General features: G+C 58.0%; 7 protein-coding genes and 1 non-coding gene across 8 annotated transcripts; 4 read left to right on the top strand and 4 right to left on the bottom strand.

Annotated features, from left to right (window-relative positions):
• Nucleotides 1–37: 37 nt before the first annotated feature.
• Nucleotides 38–2,655, bottom strand: TRAVEDRAFT_139375 (glycoside hydrolase family 16 protein). Its single transcript, XM_008034747.1, has 12 exons — nt 2,445–2,655; nt 2,328–2,384; nt 2,081–2,274; nt 1,481–2,024; nt 1,185–1,421; nt 1,076–1,129; nt 890–1,019; nt 756–832; nt 590–700; nt 362–531; nt 140–300; nt 38–77 (listed from the first exon to the last, which is right to left on the bottom strand). The coding sequence occupies exons 1-11, from the start codon at nt 2,604–2,606 to the stop codon at nt 201–203; spliced, it is 1,836 nt and encodes a 611-aa protein (XP_008032938.1). The 5' UTR covers nt 2,607–2,655; the 3' UTR covers nt 38–77; nt 140–200.
• A 1,367-nt stretch (nt 2,656–4,022) lies between these two features.
• TRAVEDRAFT_109292 (glycoside hydrolase) lies at nt 4,023–6,484 on the bottom strand (the record flags this gene model as incomplete). The annotated part of the gene is made up of 8 exons (XM_008034746.1): nt 4,023–4,571; nt 4,630–5,104; nt 5,167–5,454; nt 5,513–5,631; nt 5,690–5,819; nt 5,871–5,875; nt 5,930–5,963; nt 6,015–6,484. The coding sequence occupies 8 exons, from the start codon at nt 6,482–6,484 to the stop codon at nt 4,023–4,025; spliced, it is 2,070 nt and encodes a 689-aa protein (XP_008032937.1).
• A 1,288-nt stretch (nt 6,485–7,772) lies between these two features.
• On the top strand, nt 7,773–7,882 carry TRAVEDRAFT_t12. Its single transcript has one exon. It is a non-coding gene; the product is annotated as a tRNA-Ser (tRNA).
• Nucleotides 7,883–8,372: 490 nt separating this feature from the next.
• TRAVEDRAFT_25650 (galactose-binding like protein) lies at nt 8,373–9,056 on the bottom strand. The gene is made up of 3 exons (XM_008033646.1): nt 8,909–9,056; nt 8,778–8,859; nt 8,373–8,720 (listed from the first exon to the last, which is right to left on the bottom strand). Exons 1-3 carry the CDS (start codon nt 8,953–8,955, stop codon nt 8,397–8,399), a joined length of 453 nt encoding a protein of 150 aa, XP_008031837.1. The 5' UTR covers nt 8,956–9,056; the 3' UTR covers nt 8,373–8,396.
• Nucleotides 9,057–9,217: 161 nt separating this feature from the next.
• On the top strand, nt 9,218–10,435 carry TRAVEDRAFT_109064 (phosphatases II; the record flags this gene model as incomplete). Its single annotated transcript, XM_008034745.1, has 1 exon — nt 9,218–10,435. One exon carries the CDS (start codon nt 9,218–9,220, stop codon nt 10,433–10,435), a length of 1,218 nt encoding a protein of 405 aa, XP_008032936.1.
• Nucleotides 10,436–11,083: 648 nt separating this feature from the next.
• On the top strand, nt 11,084–12,679 carry TRAVEDRAFT_33277 (NAD-P-binding protein; the record flags this gene model as incomplete). The annotated part of the gene is made up of 6 exons (XM_008033788.1): nt 11,084–11,200; nt 11,272–11,312; nt 11,369–11,516; nt 11,596–11,990; nt 12,269–12,397; nt 12,472–12,679. 6 exons carry the CDS (start codon nt 11,084–11,086, stop codon nt 12,677–12,679), a joined length of 1,038 nt encoding a protein of 345 aa, XP_008031979.1.
• A 238-nt stretch (nt 12,680–12,917) lies between these two features.
• Nucleotides 12,918–14,153, bottom strand: TRAVEDRAFT_25648 (uncharacterized protein). Its single transcript, XM_008033645.1, has 2 exons — nt 13,837–14,153; nt 12,918–13,777 (listed from the first exon to the last, which is right to left on the bottom strand). Exon 2 carries the CDS (start codon nt 13,767–13,769, stop codon nt 12,975–12,977), a length of 795 nt encoding a protein of 264 aa, XP_008031836.1. The 5' UTR covers nt 13,770–13,777; nt 13,837–14,153; the 3' UTR covers nt 12,918–12,974.
• A 1,778-nt stretch (nt 14,154–15,931) lies between these two features.
• TRAVEDRAFT_139368 (CDF-like metal transporter) lies at nt 15,932–17,789 on the top strand. Its single transcript, XM_008034744.1, has 13 exons — nt 15,932–16,072; nt 16,128–16,205; nt 16,268–16,325; nt 16,374–16,550; nt 16,606–16,612; nt 16,668–16,786; nt 16,848–16,955; nt 17,021–17,059; nt 17,119–17,144; nt 17,204–17,365; nt 17,425–17,433; nt 17,486–17,638; nt 17,699–17,789. The coding sequence occupies exons 2-13, from the start codon at nt 16,152–16,154 to the stop codon at nt 17,717–17,719; spliced, it is 933 nt and encodes a 310-aa protein (XP_008032935.1). The 5' UTR covers nt 15,932–16,072; nt 16,128–16,151; the 3' UTR covers nt 17,720–17,789.
• The last annotated feature ends 1,397 nt before the right edge of the window (nt 17,790–19,186 follow it).

The following is a 19,186-nucleotide window of genomic DNA, read 5'->3' as shown; positions in this document are numbered from 1 at the left end:
TACATGTCTCAAGCGCGAAAACGTCCTCAGGGGCATACTAGCAAATAACATATATTATAACAAACCATAGCGCAAGCCTGCAGTCAACGCATCAGCATCCTGTAGCTGCAGCAGGTAAATCCGTCGAAAGGGAACTCACGTTCCAACAGCACAACAACGAACAAAACTGGTATAGTGGGTATGATCGAGAAAGGCCGATTTCAAGCGTCGCATCCGTCAACAAACTTGTTCTTCGGGATGGTCTGCTTATAGTCATCGACCCACGTTGTGAGCAAGGGGTTAGTGTATGCCTCGATGTACCTGCATTCACGTCAGTTCTTAGATACGCATCGAGCCGTCGTGTGCATAGATGTTGACGTACTCTTCAATATACGCCTTAGTAGGGAAGTCGGGCGGGTCGCAGCCGATGTTCACGTTGTCCGGGTCCTGGTACACACGGATATAGTCCACACGCAGTGTCGCCGGGAAGGTCAAGTGGTCAAGGTCGACGAAGCCAAAGTTTCTGGACATGCCCAGGTTCATGATCAGATACTGGGGGGAAGAAAAGACATTAGTATCCGTCCATCACCGAGTGCTGGTTTAAAAGTACCATCGGCTCTTGGGGCACAGGTCGCTCGCTAATTTCCACCACCGGATCTGCCGCCATGCCGGACTGGTGCAGCACCCATGCCAGCTGCCCGTCCGCGATCCACGATATGTACTAGGCGAGATCCGGATATCAGTGCCCGCGGGATGTGCTAACAGGAAGCACTCACAGCATCGCCAAAGCCCGGCTGGTACTGGAAGCCGTAAGTCGAATATTGGAAGCCGCTCAGCTCGTACGCTTCGGGGTCTGTCCCGCATTTGTCAGAACACATGTTTGTGACAAAACAACAGGACGTAGGCATACCCGTCTTCGTAACTACAGATGTGGCTTGCTGATACACGCCTCCCAGGTAGCTATTCAGTTTACTCTTGGTAGAATCCTGGATCGTCAACGTGTCCGAGTTATTGAACCACTTGTATTCAGCGTTGAAGGGCTATACGGAACAGCACCGTCAGCAAGGTCGTCTCTGTACGGGTCTCTTTCACCTACACCCCACTGGCCAGACTGCGACACTTCACCGAATTTCGTTTTATCGCCACCAACCTAGACCAACAGGTAAGCCATCCACATGCTTAAATCACCCGCGATTAGGACAGACCTGCGCTTCGAACATGTCGATTTCAGGCGCCGCACGTCCGACGTATTCGTTGTTCTCGTGCACAGGACCTGGGTGCGACTCCCCTGGGCAGGTGCACCGCGAGAGTCGCTGGCCAGGCAGGAACGAGAGGACATCGCCATTGCCGGGGTCGCCGTTCTCCGTGGCGGCAATCGGGAGCCCGTTGACCGTCTGGTTCGGCGCTGTGCCAACGTCGCACGCATCATAGGTATACGGCCACTGTTACACCGGCAAGTAAGCACTAGTCGATTTCGTCAACCCGCGCTACGCGAACTCACCATCCCGTCGAGCGAGGCGCCGTAGCCCGCGCGGCCGAGGTTGCCCATCGCCCAGATCGCGGGCCACAGACCCTGGATGTTGTTCGCCCCAGGGAGCATCACACGCGCCTCGACGAGACCGCCCGTAAAGCAGAACTTGTTCCAGCTGGACATCATGCCACCCGTGAACGACAGGTTGTGGTTCTCCTTGCGCGAGAGCGTGATCTCGAGCGAGCCGTTGCGCGTCATAATCGCCTCCGGGTCGTACCACTCCAGGTTGTTCGTCTGCCAGTAGTGCAGGTCGACCGCCTCCCAGTACGGGTCGTCCCCGGGATAGAACGTGCGGCCGTCGGTGTTGAACTCGTCGCTGAAGACGAGCTGCCAGTCCTTGCCAGTGACGTAGTCAGCCCTGGTGCGCGCATCGTCGGGCGTGTCGGCGTCGATGAGACCCCAGTTGCCAGGCATGACCGGGATCTGGCCGGTGGCATTGATCCCACCGAGGTTAAATCCACCAAGCGCCGACAGGGGATGTTTCGTGAAGTAGCTAGCAAGCGGATAACCGGCGCTGCACAGGCAAGGTGAGTGAAGGGCATGTCGAACAGTATGGTAATCGACTCATACAATAATGCAATAGTGCCCGCTGCGAGGACCGCGATACACCCGAGGTTCATGAGGCCTCGGGCGGTGAAGATCCTGCCGCTACGATCGCCCTTACGATCCCGCCTTGGGTCGGGATTGTGCAGGTTATCGTCCGGCTCGGGTCCGTCTACCAGATGCGACCTGCTCAAGGCGTCGGGATCCAGCGGGAGGACATACTGAGGACCTCATGAGTATCGGTCGCTACCAGCATCAACTTCGCTGCGCGCACCTTCTCCGATATGGAGGCTGGTACTGCAACGGAGGAAGTGTCACCATGGTTGGCGTTCTATACATAAAACATGTTAGTTGATATCCTCTGCATATAATATATAGCACCGTCGCTCACGAGAGATGATGAGCTTGCGGACGAGCGAAGAGAGCGTGGGCCTCTAGCGAAGGCGGGCTTAGGATCTTCAAATGGCCCTTGGGGCGCTAGCAAAGAAGTGCTAGAGGGAGAGCTATTCTGATAGTATTGCCTCTGCGAATTCGCAGGCGGTGGGGCGACCATCTCAAGAGGAGGGCGAGAAGAGAGACAAGTATAGCAAAGAAACGACCGGACGCCCAGAGACTCAGAGAGATGGTGGTGATACAGAAAGAAGGTTGTACGGGAGCGGAACCTGGCGTGTGGGGTTTACGAGTGCACCGGCCTGCACGCTGCCTTGGGAACTCCGGAGTCGTGCCAAGACTCACAAAACTAGGTGCACTAGCTGTAATCGGGACAATTGAGCGGCGTGAGGGGCTACTACATCAAAGATGCCATCTGCACGACCGCCCGGACAAGCTCTGCGGCGCACGAGACCTGTGGACGCTCGAGGGGCGCGCGCTCTCCCATGGTCAAAATACGCCGGCGCCGCAGGAGCTATCCGCCGCTCAAAGCCACCTGCCCAGCCCCGAACGTGCATAGCACTTTGAGGCGCGTCCATTCTACGCCAAAATAGTGAGCCTGTCCGCACTGAGACCGTCCATACCTCGCACAATGGTGGTATGCATTCCTCGACGGCAGACGGGCGCAGAGCGGCTTATGAGCCCGCCACCGGAAAGTAGCTGTCATCCATGGTTCTGGTCGAAGCGGTCGTCCCAAATCGTCAGGAACCACACAACAGACACCGCATCTGGACCATGGATGTTGATGGGATGTCGGTATCATTTGTTGTGCACATAGCTGTTACTCATCGCACAGGTTCGAGCGGATCATCCTGAAGTTTGATGGATTGAATGGGTGGGATCCAGAGCGCACATCCCTCCTTCGGACTTGAATCGGACATAGCATTGAGTTGAGTGAACTTCAGCAAGCTGTAGAGACTGATAGAATCACACCTTTCGTCGAGGAAGTCCACCGCAGACACTTGACGCCTTGCCACAAAGTAGAAAGAGACTCGCTCTGGCTGCCTTGCGAACGACGTTGGACTGAGGTGCGGTCCGCACCGCGGTCCCGGGCATGTGGATGGCTGTGCGCCTAGTGTTACTGATGTTTCCGGGACTTGCCGCACGCACTAGAGACATTGTGGTTAGGTGCGTCCTCAGCGCGTCTTATGTTAGAAACACGTACTTGTGAATGCCTGCCAGACGTCGAAGCCAAGCTGGCCAGTGTTCAAAAGTCCGTCAAATAGCGCATATAGTACCACGCCGCGCACATATTCGTGAATACACTACTGTACTGTAAGGGTCACAGCCACGTACGCTAATATTTGTATGCACCGACAGCGTTCTCTCGCCACGGTCCTCGCCAACAGTCAGTGTCCAAGCACAAGTCGAGTGTCCATCACAAGCACGGCGCGCGCAGCCCGCCGCATTACTAGCTCCTGCGTACTGTATAAATTACCTATATGCAGTATGCCTATCGTTCCCAGATGTAACGAGAAAGCGCCGGCGTCCCGGGGTTCGCACGGCGGTGTCGAGACAGGGGGCACCGCCCAGGCAGCTCCTATGAACTGGGCACAGGGGCGGGGGTAGCATACGCCCGGGGCGCGTACGCGCGGCGAGCAGCCGCCGACGTCGTGGGGCACACGTCGGGGGATGCGGTCGGGCCCATCCAGGGGTTGAGGTAGCCGCACGACGCGATGGGCACCCAGAGGCTCGTAGTGTCCGACGGGTTGTTCCAGCTGCCAGCGGAGACCGTCGACGTCGCGCTGCCGCTGACCGCGGTGACCGTTGGGGCAGGGAGCTGGATGAGCGCGCCGGTCTGCGTGTACTGCGGGATAGTCGCAGTGTTCTTGACGCTCGAGATGGAGGTCGGCGGCCAGGCGAGTGCCGCTTGCGCCGTGGCGGCGATCTGCCCGGCGCTAGCGCCACCCGTCATCCAGGCTGAGAGCGTCCCGGTGAAGGGGTCGCTGTTGTCGCACACGCCCGCGGAGTCGCGCGGGTCGGTCGGCATCCAGCCTTCCTGGAGACCGAGCTGATATGACCACGCAGGGGACTGGGGGCGGCCGCTAACGGTCGAGTTGCCAACTTTCCAGGTCCAGAAGAACCAGTTCTACAAGAACCACGGCGTGAGTACCGTCTCGTGGGCGCATACATCCACATCAACGCACCTGGAGCGCAGACATGCTCTGCAGCGCAAACTGCTTCATGCTCGCCTTCCACGCATCGTCGTACTTTGTGTAGTCCGTGTAGTCCGAGCAATCGCCGACCTTCGGGTAGCTGCCCGACGTGAACGTCCCGTCGAAACGCGCGCCGAGGTCCACGCCGTTGAGCCACAAGCCGCAGTCGTTGATTCCGAGACTCCATTCCCCGACGTGGGTCATGCCGAACGAGCTCATCGAGTTGTTCTGACCCGCGCCCCAGGTATCGCATGCCAGGTCCGCCTTCACGCGCGCGGCGTAGTCATCCGCGGACTGCCCGTTGAAGCAGATGTACTGGTGTACGTCCAGCTGCGTGCGATCGGCGTTACGGAGGAAGCTCGTCCAGTGGCTCAGGCCGAGGAATGCGTCGTGGAAGACGACCCAGGGACCGTTGCCCTCGCCTGTGCCGCTCGCGTTGCGTACAATCTCGTATGCCTGCAGGTAGCTGGGAAAATGGTAAATGGTAAGACGTCACATTTAGCAACCTGAATAAACGAGCACGCTTACAAGCGTTCGACGGCGTCACTGCCGATGGTAGGGCCGAAGGGCTCGTTCATAATCCCGAACAGCGGGATGACGTCCCGGTATTCAGGCTGAGAAATGAACTCGGCGATAATGCGGATATAGTCGAGTGCCCGTTCCGCGTTGACGATGCCCATGGGACCGAGCAGGATGTTGATAGTACCCAACTTACTCGAGTGGTTCCAGCCGTTCTGGGAGCCTGGGAGCGCGTGTAGGTCCAGGTTGATGCGGAGTCCGTACTTACGTGCCCACTCGATAGCCTTCAAGAAGTACCTACACGCACATTCATTAGTACTGCACAGTGGTGTACGGAGAAGAAGGCTGCGCGTACGTCCAAGAGGTCTTCGGGAGGAACGGTTCGTTCTCGCGTACCTCGATTGCCCAATAAGCGATCGGAATGCGAACGAAGTTGAGGCCTGCTGCGGCGATATCGGCGAAGTCTTGCTCAGTCTGCGCAGCATCCTTGTTAGCGGATGAACTCGGGGAGAAAACACATGTGCGGACTCACGATGAAAGTCTTGTAATGATCCTCAAGTTCGTCGAGAGAGCCATCCGCAGTCATCAATGTGCTGAGATCCCACTCGTCCACGGCCGGACCCGAGGACGTGTTATAGTACTTCTCGTAAAGCGAGGGGACACTAGCAATAACGTTAGCCAAGCTATAAACTAGCTTGCACAACGGTGCTCACATGAACTAAAAGGCGCCGATGAGCCTCGATCGTGAGCGCATGCTGATTAAAGTACGTACTGGTTCCGTGACAAGCCATCCACCCAGGTTCACGCTGTATCAAAAAGTTGGTCAATATGCTCAGCGAACCGATAGGGACACGTACCCTCGGATGGGATCAACGCCATAGTTGAATGTCTCGTTAAGTGCAGGAGTCCAGGACTGCGGCCGGGCACCACTGACGGTCGGGTTGGCAGGATCATAGTACCAAGTTCCGCCGAAAGAGTTCGAGTACGTGACCTTCGAACCATCGAAGAAGGTGACGGTACTGCCATCGCCACCGCTGGTGACGACCCGTGACTGTGTCGTACTAGAAGTGCTGCCGGAGTCGGACGAAGAGTCCGAAGAGTTGCTCGCCGCCGCGCCGCTCGCAAGATTATTGCTCGTGTTGTTCTGCTTCGGCTTGATGACCGCGAAGTACACTGGCACCACAACAGCAACCACAATGACAGCGATAGCGATCAGAGCGATTATAATGATCTTCCGGCGAGACTTTGCAGGTTTGGGCTGGTATGCGTCGCGCTTCTCGTCCAGGTAGGGCGAGTTGTCGGGTGACTCGCCAGTACGGGCGACCATGGGCTGGGAGTCGTTGTAATCCGTGCCATAAAACCCACCACGCGAATTCCGCGAGTTGAGCTTGTCGGAAGAGTCGTTAAAGCCGACCATGGTGGGCTCGCTGCCCTTGGAAGACGCGTACGAAGAGCGGTTTTCTTCATGGCGAGCGGCGCCCATGAAACGCGGAGGAGCAGCACCAGCAGGGAGGTCATCGCGAGGAAGATCGAGAGGCTCCGTTTCCGGAGAGTAGAACTGGGTATTGCGAGCTTCCTGGTGGTCGTTTCCAGCGCCGAGGTTAGGACTGCTGCCGTGGCCATTTGAGACGGGCTGATAGAGTCCGCTGGACATCTCGGGGAACCCTCCTGTGCGACCTGGGCGTGAAAGAGCGACTAAGTACGCGGAGGACGCGCGACAAAGAAAAGGAGGGGAGAGGTGAGCCAAAGGGGATCAAGGCCGATTCCAATATATGAGCGAGGACGCACGGGACGGACGGCTGTCAGGTCGGAGATGGCCTAGCGTGTTGCGGGCGTGTGCTTGGCGGGCGCGAGGTGTGACGGAGAGCGGAAGTCGTGAATCCGGTCCAGGAAATCAAGACGGAGAGGGAGAGGTGGATGCTATTCTCGCGGTCAGGAGACGACGGGGGGCGAGAGCAGCAGGGGGAGGACTCGGAGGAGCAGAGGAGAGCCACAAGCTGCGCCCGACGGACGAATGCAGTCAGGAACAACGAGTCCCCGGATCGGCTGCTTGGCTTGACTGGTTCGGCTGGGCGGCCAATAGGGTCATAACAACTCGAGCCAGCTGATTGATAACTCGGCCTGAGCATTTTGAAGAGACGGCGCGCGGACAGTATTCCCTGCCGGATGCGGCTATGAGGTCATCCAAGCCGTCTCCTCGCCGTGTCCACTGCGGTGCCACCGTGCAGAAAACCGCGGCGGTGGCGTCGACTCTGGTGCTGCGCTGCTCTACAAATAAACTAGGGCTCAACGACAATCGCAGACCAAGGTAAGCAGCCCCTACTTTTGCGCGGCGCACTGGGATAGCACACCGCGGCACGATACGGCGTTAGAACGCCTCACACGAGCACCGGAGGAGGCTGGAGAAAGCAGAGGCATTGTTGGGCCGTGCCGACAAGGCAGCTGAGGACACCGGTCACCGATCCCATCATTTAATCAACTCCAGGCAGCGGCGCATGGCAGTCGAATGGAAGGGCATGATCGACGTACGTCGGTCGATCGGCGGCTGTCTTCGAACCCGGCGTAGAGTGGGTAAAAAAACCAGTCTTATAACCAGTAAACGAAGTCATCCACAAGGCGCTATAGCCAAGTGGTTACGGCGAGTGATTAGAATGTATCCAGCATTAGCGGGATTCCAACTATCACTTCCACTTTGTGGGCGCAGGTTCGAGTCCTGCTGGCGTCGAGTTGTCTTTTCTTTTTGCACCTAATTCGAAGATTCTTTACGGTACATTATCCTCCCCGAGGTCTATGGCTGCTTCTCATTTCTTCTGGGAGTTTTAAACGTGAAGTGGTGCCAATAGATGAATGACTTGGCGGAGGCATGGGGAGGCGTAAAACAGGCGCCGGCTCACCCTGCGCACTGCGGCCGGCGCGTGCGGCGTCGGATTGACTTGCTCCGGGCAAGTTCTACCACCATCCTTTCGTTCCGGCCCTCACATTCATCCATTTCTTAGCCCGACTCTGAGCGTACCACAAGAAGCCTTGAATTAAGTGGACACAGAAAGCAAGGATATGGTGACGCCAGCCTCACTTTGTGAGCTCCTCCATCACGATCACATGGGCGCGCTGCGGCTACGCGTCCGTGCATGTTGCGACCCGCTACCTGAGCCGATATTCGGACCTAGCCTCTACCAAAGTCTACTCAGGGTCTCGGTACTTTATTCACTCATGCTGCAATATTGTCCTGCTCTTTCTCTCTACGACACGGCTACGCCCCAAACTTGTAGATCGTATACGGTCACTCTCCCGAAGAAGTCCGAGCTCTCCTCGAACACCAACTTCAGGCTCTCTATACTGCGGTCTGCGAGGTCCGGTTCCGAGGGTGCGAGGTCGAAGGTCTGTTTCCTGTTCACGTCCTCGGGGAACACGCGTGTCCAGTTTCGCCATTGCCCTTTCTCTGCTCCTACTAGTAGCACTTCCACGGAACATCTCGTTCCTACGAAGCCGCCCTGGAAGGTGAGTTCCACTCGCTTCGGGATTACGGGTGAAAGGAAGGATAGCTGAATGTACTGCGGGGTGCCCTGTCGATGTGTATAAGTAAGTGTTGGGCGAAGTGGTTATATACTCGAAATCCGCGCCTGTTGTGACGTCCAGCATGTCTCGGGGCTGCCATCAGTGAGGCACTTCTTTCCGACACTTTTATCGAGCGTCGAGCTGACCCTGAAAAGACATTCAGTACACGAGTTACACGGGCTTGCACTGCGCCCACTTGATCTTGGTATCAGCGTCGATCAACGGCTGTGATTCGCCCGCCATGCCTGAGGCAGCTTCTGGGCCTCCAAGCGTGTCCTTCCGACCCCTGTGTTGTTCTCCGGCCCAATCTTGCGGATATACTGTCCAGAGACAGGTAGGACGACGAAGGAAACCCAAGACTCGGGGAGGACTTTAGATTCTCGAAGATACGTGCTTCATCACGTGGGAAGGACGTCATCGCCGCCGATCGCTATCCTGCTTCGCCCAAGCTTAACTGAAACCTCTTCTCTCTGCAAGACCATCCTCTTCTACCATGGCGGATACGATGATCCAAGGTCTTCCCACTTGGCTCGCGCAAGCCCACAACGCCGCCCACATCACCGTCGTCCTCCGCACCCTCCAAAAGCGCGAGCGCACTCGCCTAGTGGCTTGCACCGCGTCCAGGCACCAGGCGCACCCATCCAAAAGGCATAGGCTCTCCCATTTGCCATCCACACTCGCCACCAAGTCCGAGCATGTCGCCTACTACTCCGCCTCCGTCGGATCCGACCCGAACAACCAGCCCGACAATCGGTACGCGGACATCTTTCCCTACGACCGCACTCGCGTGGTCGTGTGCCCGGGGGAGCCAAGCCACGATTGCTCGAGCTCCTGCACCTCTGGACGGTACCTGAACGCCAACTGGGTACGCGAACTCGCCGGGGGGAAGTGGTGGATCGCCACCCAAGCACCCCTTCCCCATACAGCCCACACGTTCCTAAGCGTGATCATGGAAGGCGTCTCCCCGCCGCCCGGGACGCGCTTCTCCAACCTCCGGAGCCTCAATCGGATTCGGACCGTCGTTCAGCTTACGCGGAACCTCGAAAGCGGCATGCGCAAGGCCCATGTCTATTTCCCGCCCGTGGACGGCCAGTCGTGGGTCATTGAGCCCCCGAGCGGGTCTGAGGACCCGCCCTTCCAGGTCACGCTCGTGCGCTCGCAGGCCATCGAAGAGGCGCATTGCGTGCAGAGCGTCGTCTCCCTCCGCACGCTCTCGAAGGACCGGGCACCGGAGGGCGACCCGATTGTCTTTCAGCACCTGCTCTACACAGCGTGGCCCGACCACGGCGTTCCCGCGCGCGAGGACCGCGAGGGCCTCCTCCGTTTCACGCGTCTCGTTGACGAGGCGAACCGCGACTTGTCACTGCACACGGGCGTTGCGGACCTCGACCCTAACCCGCCCATCATGGTGAACTGCTCGGCTGGGGTCGGCCGCACGGGTGCATTCATCGCGATCTCGTCCTTGCTACGACACTACCGCTTCCTTGCACCCGGCGACCAGACGGGTGAACCTATCCCGCCGCTGCCGCCTTCCCCACTAGGGCCTCTTCCCGAGGAACTGCAGGACGATCTGGTGGCGCAGGAGATCGACTCGCTCCGTGAACAGCGTCCCGGGATGGTTCAGCGCGACGACCAGGTCGGTTTGGTCTACGAAGTGCTGGTGGCTGCGTTTGTCTCTGCCTCGGACACGGACACGGATGCCTTACCTGGCGGCGACGCCTAACAGCGACGGTGTACTGTAGCGTCTTGGACTTCTGGTGGTATTTTCTATACTCGGGTTCGGAGATACGATAACTCTATTGCTACAGGCTTTGTTGTGCGGCCCAATGTGCCATAGCTCGTGTTTCTCGACCTACTCTACGTATCGTGTTAATTTTCAGGTGTTGCCGTTAAACACTGCTGTTAACTAGTGTCCGCAGCACCCATCTATTTCCTGTCGTCTCCCGCAGTCGGTGCACATCTACGGCTCAGCCGAATACACCAGCATGCACTAGCGCTTCTTCAAGCACACCGCCACTCACGCATCTGGCGCGGGTACCGGGTAGGGCGGGTTCGGAGTTCCGTATGCCATGGTCACCCACTCACTCAAACATAACATCTGGATGAATCAGCAGACGGGTTCTCGTTCTCACTGACCCCCTATTGCGCAACGAACTCTCTTCATGGGAGAACGCATATAGCGACCGCGATCGGGGACGATAAGCTGATGATACCATCCTCCGCCATCCAACTGCTTACCCTACGTCGAACGAGCGTAAACACGCAAAGGTTGACTAAGACCGCACTGCAGCATAAAGCGGCTGCGCGCACGAGTTTGGTTGCTCGCCATCTTGCCACCACACCTTCCAATCGCAAGCCCGTAAACGCGAACATGTCGCTCCCGGAGACTGTTGAGGCCATCGCGATCGACAAGACGGGGGACATCGACGTCCTCGTCAAGAAGGCCGTTCCCTTCCCCGTGCATGCCCCAGGCAATGTCGTTATCCAGGTGCGATGCGATTGACTTCTCCATGCTCTTGGCGGAACCCATGAACTAACCGAGATGCACCATTCCGCTAGGTCGCCTATGGAGGCATTAACTTCATCGATACCTACTACAGGCAAGCCCTAAATGCTTCCACGACTTATCAGCGCGACTGACACGCGGGCACGATAGGAAGGGCCTGTACCCCATCAAGTCCTACCCCCAGATCCTGGGCATGGAGGCATCGGGCACCATCGTGAGCCTGCCCACCGACGCCTCCCTGCTCGAAGACGAGGAGTTCAAGAAGCGCGGCCTCAAAGTCGGCAGCAAAGTCGCCGTCGTACGTCACCCTTCTTCCTTCCCTTGGCCCGCCGACTGGCACGTACACCGCATTCACACCTATTCACACCCCCGCCCAGGTCTACCTTGGCGTGCACGCCGAGCTCATCTCGGTCCCCTGGGCGAAGGTCTTCCCCCTGCCCGAGAACGTGTCGCTGCTCACCGCCGCGGCCGCGGCGCTCCAGGGCCTCACCGCCGTCACCTTCATCGAGGAGGCGTACAAGCTGCGCGCGGGCGACACCGTGCTCATCCACACCGTCGCGGGCGGCTTCGGGCTCATCCTCGCGCAGCTCGCGAAGCACGTCGGCGCGACGGTCATCGGGACGACGTCGACCGCGGAGAAGGCCGCCGTCGCGCGCGCGCACGGCGCGGACCACGTCATCTTGTACACCCAGGAGAACGTCGTCGAGCGCGTGCTCGCGCTCACGGGCGGCGAGGGCGTGCACGTCGTGTACGACGGGGTCGGCAAAGATACGTGAGTTGCCACGTCTTTCTCTCCAACTTCCTTCGGTCTCTTCCCTCCTCCGTCCCTTCTTTCTGCGAGGCGGTTCCGGCGTGTTGGCGTCGAGCCGCGTCTCGAAGCGGACCCGGCGTCCTCTGCCCTGCGCGCAGGGGTCCCATGCCACCCGCGCCCCATATCGCCCAGGACGGAGCTTGGATTCGTGTGTTGCGTCTCCGCGTCTCCGCGGCGGCGAGGGCGCAGCACGGTGGCCACGCCGATCAGACATGGTGCTTATCAGCCCGCGCACACAGCTTCCTCGACAACTTCAAGCTCACACGCCGCAAGGGCACGATCGTGAGCGTCGGGAACGCCTCCGGCGCGGTCGAACCGATCGCGCCCCTGAAGCTCGTCGAGAAGAACCTCGCGCTTCTGCGACCAACGTGAGTGCCAAACGCGAATTGAACGAAGTATGGGGATGTCTGATTGCCATTCACTGCGACTTCGCCCTGCACAGGATGGCGAACTATATCTACACGCCCGAGGAGGCGCGCTACTACAGCGAGAAGCTGTTCGGATATATTTCAAGTGGAGTTCTTAAGATCAACATTCACAAGCAATATCCGTTCACTACGGAGGGCGCACAGACGGCGCACCGCGATTTAACGACGAAGGGCGGCAGCACTATCGGCAAGTTGTTGTACAACATAGGGGGTGAATCATAAAACAATCGCATGTCAGGCCTTCATGCGGCGGGAGCGCCCAGATATACATGTAGCGTACCGGTACCTCGCAACCCAGTAACCATTGTCAGACCGCTTAGTAGGCTTTACCGTGAAACGACTCGAATTTCATCGCATATGAAGCCGTCGATAGAAGTTATTAGGGTTGCGCATAATGACATATTAAGGTGATCGTATAAGATAAGAGGGCAACATAGAAGTGGTATAGAAATGTGGATATGTAATGATGGTGGTATAATGATGTGAAAGTGGGGAACAGAAGGGTTCGTCCGTCTGATCAAGCCGAAGTGGAGGAGGCAGAAGCCGAAGACTGAGAGGCGGTCATGGTCGGCATACCGGTACTGTCGCCTGAGGCCGTGACGAACGAGGCGGAAGTTGGCGACGCATACGCTGAGGAGGATGACGAGAGGTCTGCAGCTTTGTACGCGGGGAACAACGGGGGAGCATCCCTAGCGATAGGTGCAGCCGGGTTGGAGACGGGCAGCGCAGGAGAGTTGGGAGGGACCACTGGAAGTTGCGGAGCGCCCACTGGAAGCTGCGGAGCGCCCACCGGAACTTTAGGCGCACTGACTGGAACTTGCGGCGGAGTGATCGGAAGAGTAGCGTTCTTGACGAGAGGCAGGGGCTGGACGGGCAGCGACGCGGGAGGAGTAGGGAAGGCCATTGCCTCGATGCTAGACGCCGACTCCGTGGTTGACGGTGCCGGAGACGCGAAAGATGAAGACATGAAGGACGCGCTGGAGGATCCGGTCGAAGCCTGCATGTACCTCTTGCGTACAGCTGGGGACACGGCACCCGAGACATCGCCGACAACGCCATTGACAGCGGTGCCCGCGGCGCCGTGTAGCGTGTTGGCCGCGTGCGCGAACAGTGCCGCTATCTGCGTCACTTGGTCTTGGGTGAGACTTGCAGCCTCTTCAACAGCAGCGCCGCCCTTGCCCAGTAGAGGCCCTAGTATAGGCTCCAGTGCTTTGATAATAGGCGCCAACAGCGGTCCTACTACCGGCAGGCCCCCAAGACCGTCCAAGAGAGCGCCAAGGCCCAGAAGGTCTCTGCGGTCTGCTCTGGTCATATGCAAACCTGGAAATGAGATGGATTGTGAGCTGCGGACAAACAGACTACTCTGGCAAGGTAATTACTCGTGCTCATCTGCCCGTGACTGTTCTCTGCCATGTTCACGCTGACACCTTCGCCTCTGCCGATCATCGCCAAGGAGCGCATGCTGGACGAAGAGGGAAGACCGGTGGTGTCAAGGGAACCAGGCTCGGTCGGCGCGGCGAGAGTCGACGACGAGGACGAGATCGCGAGAGTCGCGAGGAAGAGCGACGAGCTGTGCGAGATTCTCATGACGGAGTAGTGATGTGGTGGTCGTAAGACGAAAGCAGTGCGAGAGCAAGAGGATAGCGGTGAGCAGGACGGTCTCTGGGGGGAGATCGAAGTGGTCAAGGGAAGAAAGAGGCTGGGGGAGGGGGAACGCGCGACGAGTGCTTTATAGCCGGAACGGGCGGGAGTTGAACGTGAACAGAGGCGGGCGATCGAGGGCTGACCGTAGCGGGGCCGTGCGCTATTCGCTTCCTGCGCCCGTTCGGTTTGCAGAGACCCATTCAGTGCGCACGCCATCGCCGATGTTGGGGTTGAATCGGGCACCACCCGATTTCGCCGAGTGAAGAGGGCCCTTCACGTCGACAAGGTCTGTACGCCGTTGCTGGCAGTGCGTTGCATCCAGATGAACGCCTGGCTGACACGCTTATTCGGCGACCGAGACTCTAGGTCAGTAGTTCGAATCGCAACCAGGGAACAGCTGCATGGAACAATGCGCGAGCAACCCGAACACAACTCGGAGGTCGCAGAAGCCCGTATGTGACAGCCACAGATGTCTGCCAAGGTTCGGAGGTGCTGTCATGTTGAATGTGACTGCAGACAGGACTGCTCCCGGAGGACCGCGCCTCATTCGGCCGGACGCGCCCGTCGTTCGCAATAATGGGTTATGATAATACACATCCATGAGCTATACAGGTGTCTGGTGGTGAACGAATGTCAGAGTCTGCCTGGCACACATGCGTATAGCTACGGTACCATGATGGCGTCAGCGGCGTCCTCTGTGTTCCATTTCGAACAGCTGGTCGTCTTCCCAGCGACCAGGGTTCATGCGACGCCTGACGTGATCTCCGCCGCTGCTCGAGCGTGCGCTGAGCAGGGTCATGTCCCACAGCTCGGATATGGTGGAGAGGATGGAACGCCCCATGCACGAGGAGAGAATGCACCACGCAAGGCCGGCAAAGCTGTTGGGGAGGTGAGCACGATGACACAGTTACGGCGTGTAATATTCACAGCAGAAGGGCTAGGAAGGCGGCCAAGGGGACCAAGCTGGACGCGTCTTGGGAAAGCATAGGAGCTGTGACAGACGCGACGGCGTCGAAGGAGAGGGTGTGAGTGGAACGCCGCACAATGGCCGCCACGTGGGACGTCCTGCGATCACGAGCGGAGTGTATCTGATAAGATGAGAAACGGCGGGGAGGGTGCGACCCTGAGGACGTGCTGGGCCCGTGCAGGGTGTGGAGGTGTGCAGCAGCGAATTGGACGGTGCAGGCTCCGGTTCGAAATAGACATGCACTCGGGGCGGTCCCATGGGGTCGCACGAGTCGGGCGCTGCAGTCCCTTGCGCTGCCTCGCTGTGTCGGACTCCACATTCCATTCAAGGTCCGCTACGAAGGCCGTCGGAAAGAGGCGCCGGAGAGCGTCGACCTCCCCTGCACTCTTTTTCCCCTCCCCGTGCTCACAACTCGACCATCATCCTCCCACATCGGCCTCCAATCGTCCCGCGCCGATTTTCCAGTCGTCCGTTCCGTTCATCGCACGAGGTGAGCAGAGTTTGCTGACGGCGCCTGAAGAAGCGATTCGCTGCGAGATGGCTTACCGACAGAGCGGGACAGCGCCGACAGGGGGGATCGCTTCACTTCGCAGTTAGTACCGCTCCCTTGGGCCTCCCCTCCGTCCGTCCGTACGCTCAACGCTTTTATGCCTCTCCCTCCGCAAATGCGCCTGCCGTCTCTCTAGCCCATGCAACATTCAAAGTCGTGCTCTTCGGATCGCGACAGCTCGCCCTCAGATATGCCCTCGTCCGCTTCCTCGGTAATTCCTCCCTCCTCCGGCCCATTCCCGCTCCCCGTCCTGACGGTCCGCCTACAGCATTCCGAGACAACGGTACCCGATCTCTTACAGCAGCTCGACACCGTCGAGAGGGCATCTGGGCCCAAGAAAGTCGAGGACCCCTTCAACTTCCGCAGCGCCTTCAAGAACGAGGCGCAGCTCTTCGACCTGCGCAAACGGCGTAAGGGCAAGGGTCTCGAACGCTACCACCGTCGACAGAACAATGTACCTCCCAGCTGCTCTCCGTAGTGGCGACGTCGCTCACGCCGCTCCACATTAGCTCATCAATGACCTTCTCAAGTCCATGGAAGACCATACGAGCGAAGCTCGAGTCGAGGAAGAGCAGTCTCGTCTTCCCGTGCGTCCGGATGTGGCACTAGGCTTTACCGACGCGGGATACTGATCACCGGCGGCACACAGGTCAAGATTGCCGTATGGGCAAGTCTCATAGCCAATCTCGCTCTATGCATCCTACAGAGTGAGGATAGCTTCCTTTCTTCGAGGGAACATGCCTGACTTTAAGCAGTGTATGCTGCGATATCGTCTCTTTCTCTGTCGCTGCTGGCGACGGGAATTGATTCGGTGTTTGACATCGGGAGCAATATTCTCTTGTTCTGGTTGCACAAGAAAGCTGCAGCTCTAGATGCTAACAAATGGCCCGTTGGTGGGTCCCGTCTCGAGACCATCGGCAACATCGTATACGGTGAGCGATACACTTTCTTCATTTTTTGATGCGCTGTTAATGACTGTGTTTATAGGATTTCTGTATGTCGGCTCATCCGTTGCTACTCACCACGTACCTTAACGGCATGTATTACAGCATGGGCTCGGTCAACCTCGTCGTCATCGTCGAGTCCGCACGCACGCTCATCACGCATAGCGGCGAGGACACCAATGCCCTCCACGTTCCCTCTCTGATCGCGGTAGGCGCGGCTCTAGGTAGGCGCCGATATGCCTCGCTCTCCCAGTCATGACCAATAGCGACTGATCATCTGTTCAGGTGTCAAGTTCCTCCTGTTCCTCTACTGCTTTGGGTACCGCGGCGCGTCGAGTCAAGTGCGCATGCTGTGGGAGGATCATCGGAACGACCTGTTCATTAACGGCTTCGGTGAGCGCCTCGGCGGTCAACTTGTCAAGGTAGGCGCGATAGACTCACAGGCTCCTCGATCGCAGGTCTCCTCATGTCCGCCGGTGGGAGTAAACTCAGGTGGTGTGAGTGCAGTCTCCCCCAACTGTCGCGGCGCGACCCAGCTCATCGCTTTCCGCTCTAGATCTCGACCCCATGGGCGCCGTCATCGTGAGTAACACGCATACGGGTGGCCAACTTGTGTTGATGCATGACTGGTGCTGTCACAGATCGCGTTCGGTGTCATCCTTGCGTGGTCTCGCACCATTTACCACCAGTTCGAGCTGCTGGCTGGGAAATCGGCCCCGCACGAGTTCTTGCAGCTCCTCATCTACAACGCCGTCACGTTCAGCGACGAGATCGAGAAGGTCGATACTGTACGCGCATACCAAGTACGTCAATCCCCTGTCTTTGTTATGCATTTGATGGCTTTAGCTGACTATCTCTTCAGAGCGGACCAGTATGCCTCAAATACCTATCCTTACTTGTAAATTCTAACCTGCGCGCAACAGGAATTCTACGTAGAGATCGACGTCGTGATGGACGCAAATACCCCGCTGTGGAAGGCGCACGACCTCAGCCAGAACCTTCAGGACAAAATAGAGGTCCTACCCAATGTCGGCCGTGCGTTCGTACATGTCGACCACGAGACGACACACGCCCCCGTACGTAGCCTCATTCGTTCTCACTATGAAGCCGTGGCGCTGAACGAATTGTTTTTTCAGGAACATCGCAAATATCAGTGATCCACAGATTCACGCTTACCTACGCAATGTGCTATGACGTCCTTCTCGGACTGCTCACGACGATGTATCTCTCACAACTTGCTGGCTCTGCTACAAATCCTGTCTTGCATAATAACGCATTGGTATCAATGCACGAATGTAAGCTATGTTCACAAGCTACGCTCTACCAAAGGATGGTCCGGTACGGAAGAATTGCATCCGGATACACGTAGGAAAATGGTGAGTGATTTATTGTGGTAGGCATCCGTACCGGCTTTAGAGACGGCTTTCCGGGACTGCGCCTGCGTCTTAGGTACGTGCATGATGTGATCCATGTCAGCCCATGTCTGATCGCTGAGCAATATTTTCTAGACCTCGGGACCCCCTACCCCAATCATTGCCCGGTCTATCACCGCTCTACTATGTCCTCTTGTTGAGCCCGGTGAGCGGTTACTAAACAATGTAGTATGCAGAGGCGGTTTGATACATCGCTTGCAGCTTTCCGACGGCTCGGATGCCACATTTGTCAGGACACCGTCACGCAGCAGCAGGACTAATCTCAATCACGTGCACGCTCATTCTCCGTTTCCCCGTTTCCTCGTAGGTTCAATGACCTCCCAACATCCCGTCTCGACGCACGAAGTTGCACCGACCGCGGGGACGTCGGCCTCCCGCAGCAAGGGCGAGGGGGCCTCGGGCGCCGGTTCATACTATGTATGCTGCGACGGTGCGAACCCCTCGCGGTCACGGTGCTCATGACAGTTGCGTTGCTGACGGAGCGCATGCAGCTCCTCACGTCAAGCAGAATGTGACGAACGTCCACCACTCCGCGGAGGGGTTCTCCGAATGGGACGTTCGTCCCCCGAGCGTGCGGACGGAAACGCTTTTCCTGCGGGATCGTCGACGCGGGCTCCGTTTCCGCGGGATGGCGGAGGCACTCAATTCTGCAAGGCTCGGCTTCCATTCATGATGCCCCCTCGCGCAGATTCCCGGTGGGGAGAAACTCGGTCTTTGGGGACGCGACGAGCGCGGCCGGCGCGCTGGGCGTCCGCGGTATACAACCTCGAGGAAAAGAACCAGCGCGTGCGGACATCGCGGGTGTGGCACTAAATAGCGGCCGGATTCTTCCCAAGATTATGCAGCAGAGGCGTTTGAAAGAGTGGGTCAGATGCTAAAGGTAGGTATGCGCGCGACGTCGCTGTTCGTGGCTTGTAGTGGCTGATATAGACGTGTTACAGGGATGCGCGCGGGCTGGAAGGCGGGCTGATAGCGCTTTAAAAAGGGGAACGTCTGGGCCATCTCGGGCGAAGGACATTCAAGATGGGCATGGAAAGCTCATGTACGGTGGAGGCACCTAATCCGAGGGTTTGGAGAGTTCACTAGCGCCCATCCCTATGTTTACCGTGGTACAGGTCCGCAGGTACTGCCGGCGTTTAGTTTGAAAGGTGTGTCTTGTAGAAACGGCGTCTTCATCCATCCTAGCATAGC

The sequence above is a fragment of the Trametes versicolor genome (assembly GCF_000271585.1).
Source record: "Trametes versicolor FP-101664 SS1 unplaced genomic scaffold TRAVEscaffold_1, whole genome shotgun sequence".
NCBI classification, from domain to species: domain Eukaryota; kingdom Fungi; phylum Basidiomycota; class Agaricomycetes; order Polyporales; family Polyporaceae; genus Trametes; species Trametes versicolor.
Note: the sequence above shows the minus strand (reverse complement) of the source record. Positions and strands in the feature narration are given on the sequence as shown.

Coding starts and splice junctions, on each gene's coding strand:
- TRAVEDRAFT_139375 (XM_008034747.1), bottom strand. CDS start 2,606: ATGGTCGCCCCACCGCCTGCGAATTCGCAGAGGCAATACTATCAGAAT. Junction 833..889: donor ATCTGTAGTTACGAAGACGG/GTATGCCTACGT, acceptor AATGCGGGACAG/ACCCCGAAGCGTACGAGCTG. Junction 701..755: donor AGCCGGGCTTTGGCGATGCT/GTGAGTGCTTCC, acceptor GATCTCGCCTAG/TACATATCGTGGATCGCGGA.
- TRAVEDRAFT_25650 (XM_008033646.1), bottom strand. CDS start 8,955: ATGGCGGGCGAATCACAGCCGTTGATCGACGCTGATACCAAGATCAA. Junction 8,860..8,908: donor GACGCTGATACCAAGATCAA/GTGGGCGCAGTG, acceptor ATGTCTTTTCAG/GGTCAGCTCGACGCTCGATA. Junction 8,721..8,777: donor CATGCTGGACGTCACAACAG/GCGCGGATTTCG, acceptor ACACATCGACAG/GGCACCCCGCAGTACATTCA.
- TRAVEDRAFT_25648 (XM_008033645.1), bottom strand. CDS start 13,769: ATGACCAGAGCAGACCGCAGAGACCTTCTGGGCCTTGGCGCTCTCTTG.
- TRAVEDRAFT_139368 (XM_008034744.1), top strand. CDS start 16,152: ATGGAAGACCATACGAGCGAAGCTCGAGTCGAGGAAGAGCAGTCTCGT. Junction 16,326..16,373: donor CGCTCTATGCATCCTACAGA/GTGAGGATAGCT, acceptor GACTTTAAGCAG/TGTATGCTGCGATATCGTCT. Junction 16,787..16,847: donor CGCGGTAGGCGCGGCTCTAG/GTAGGCGCCGAT, acceptor TCATCTGTTCAG/GTGTCAAGTTCCTCCTGTTC.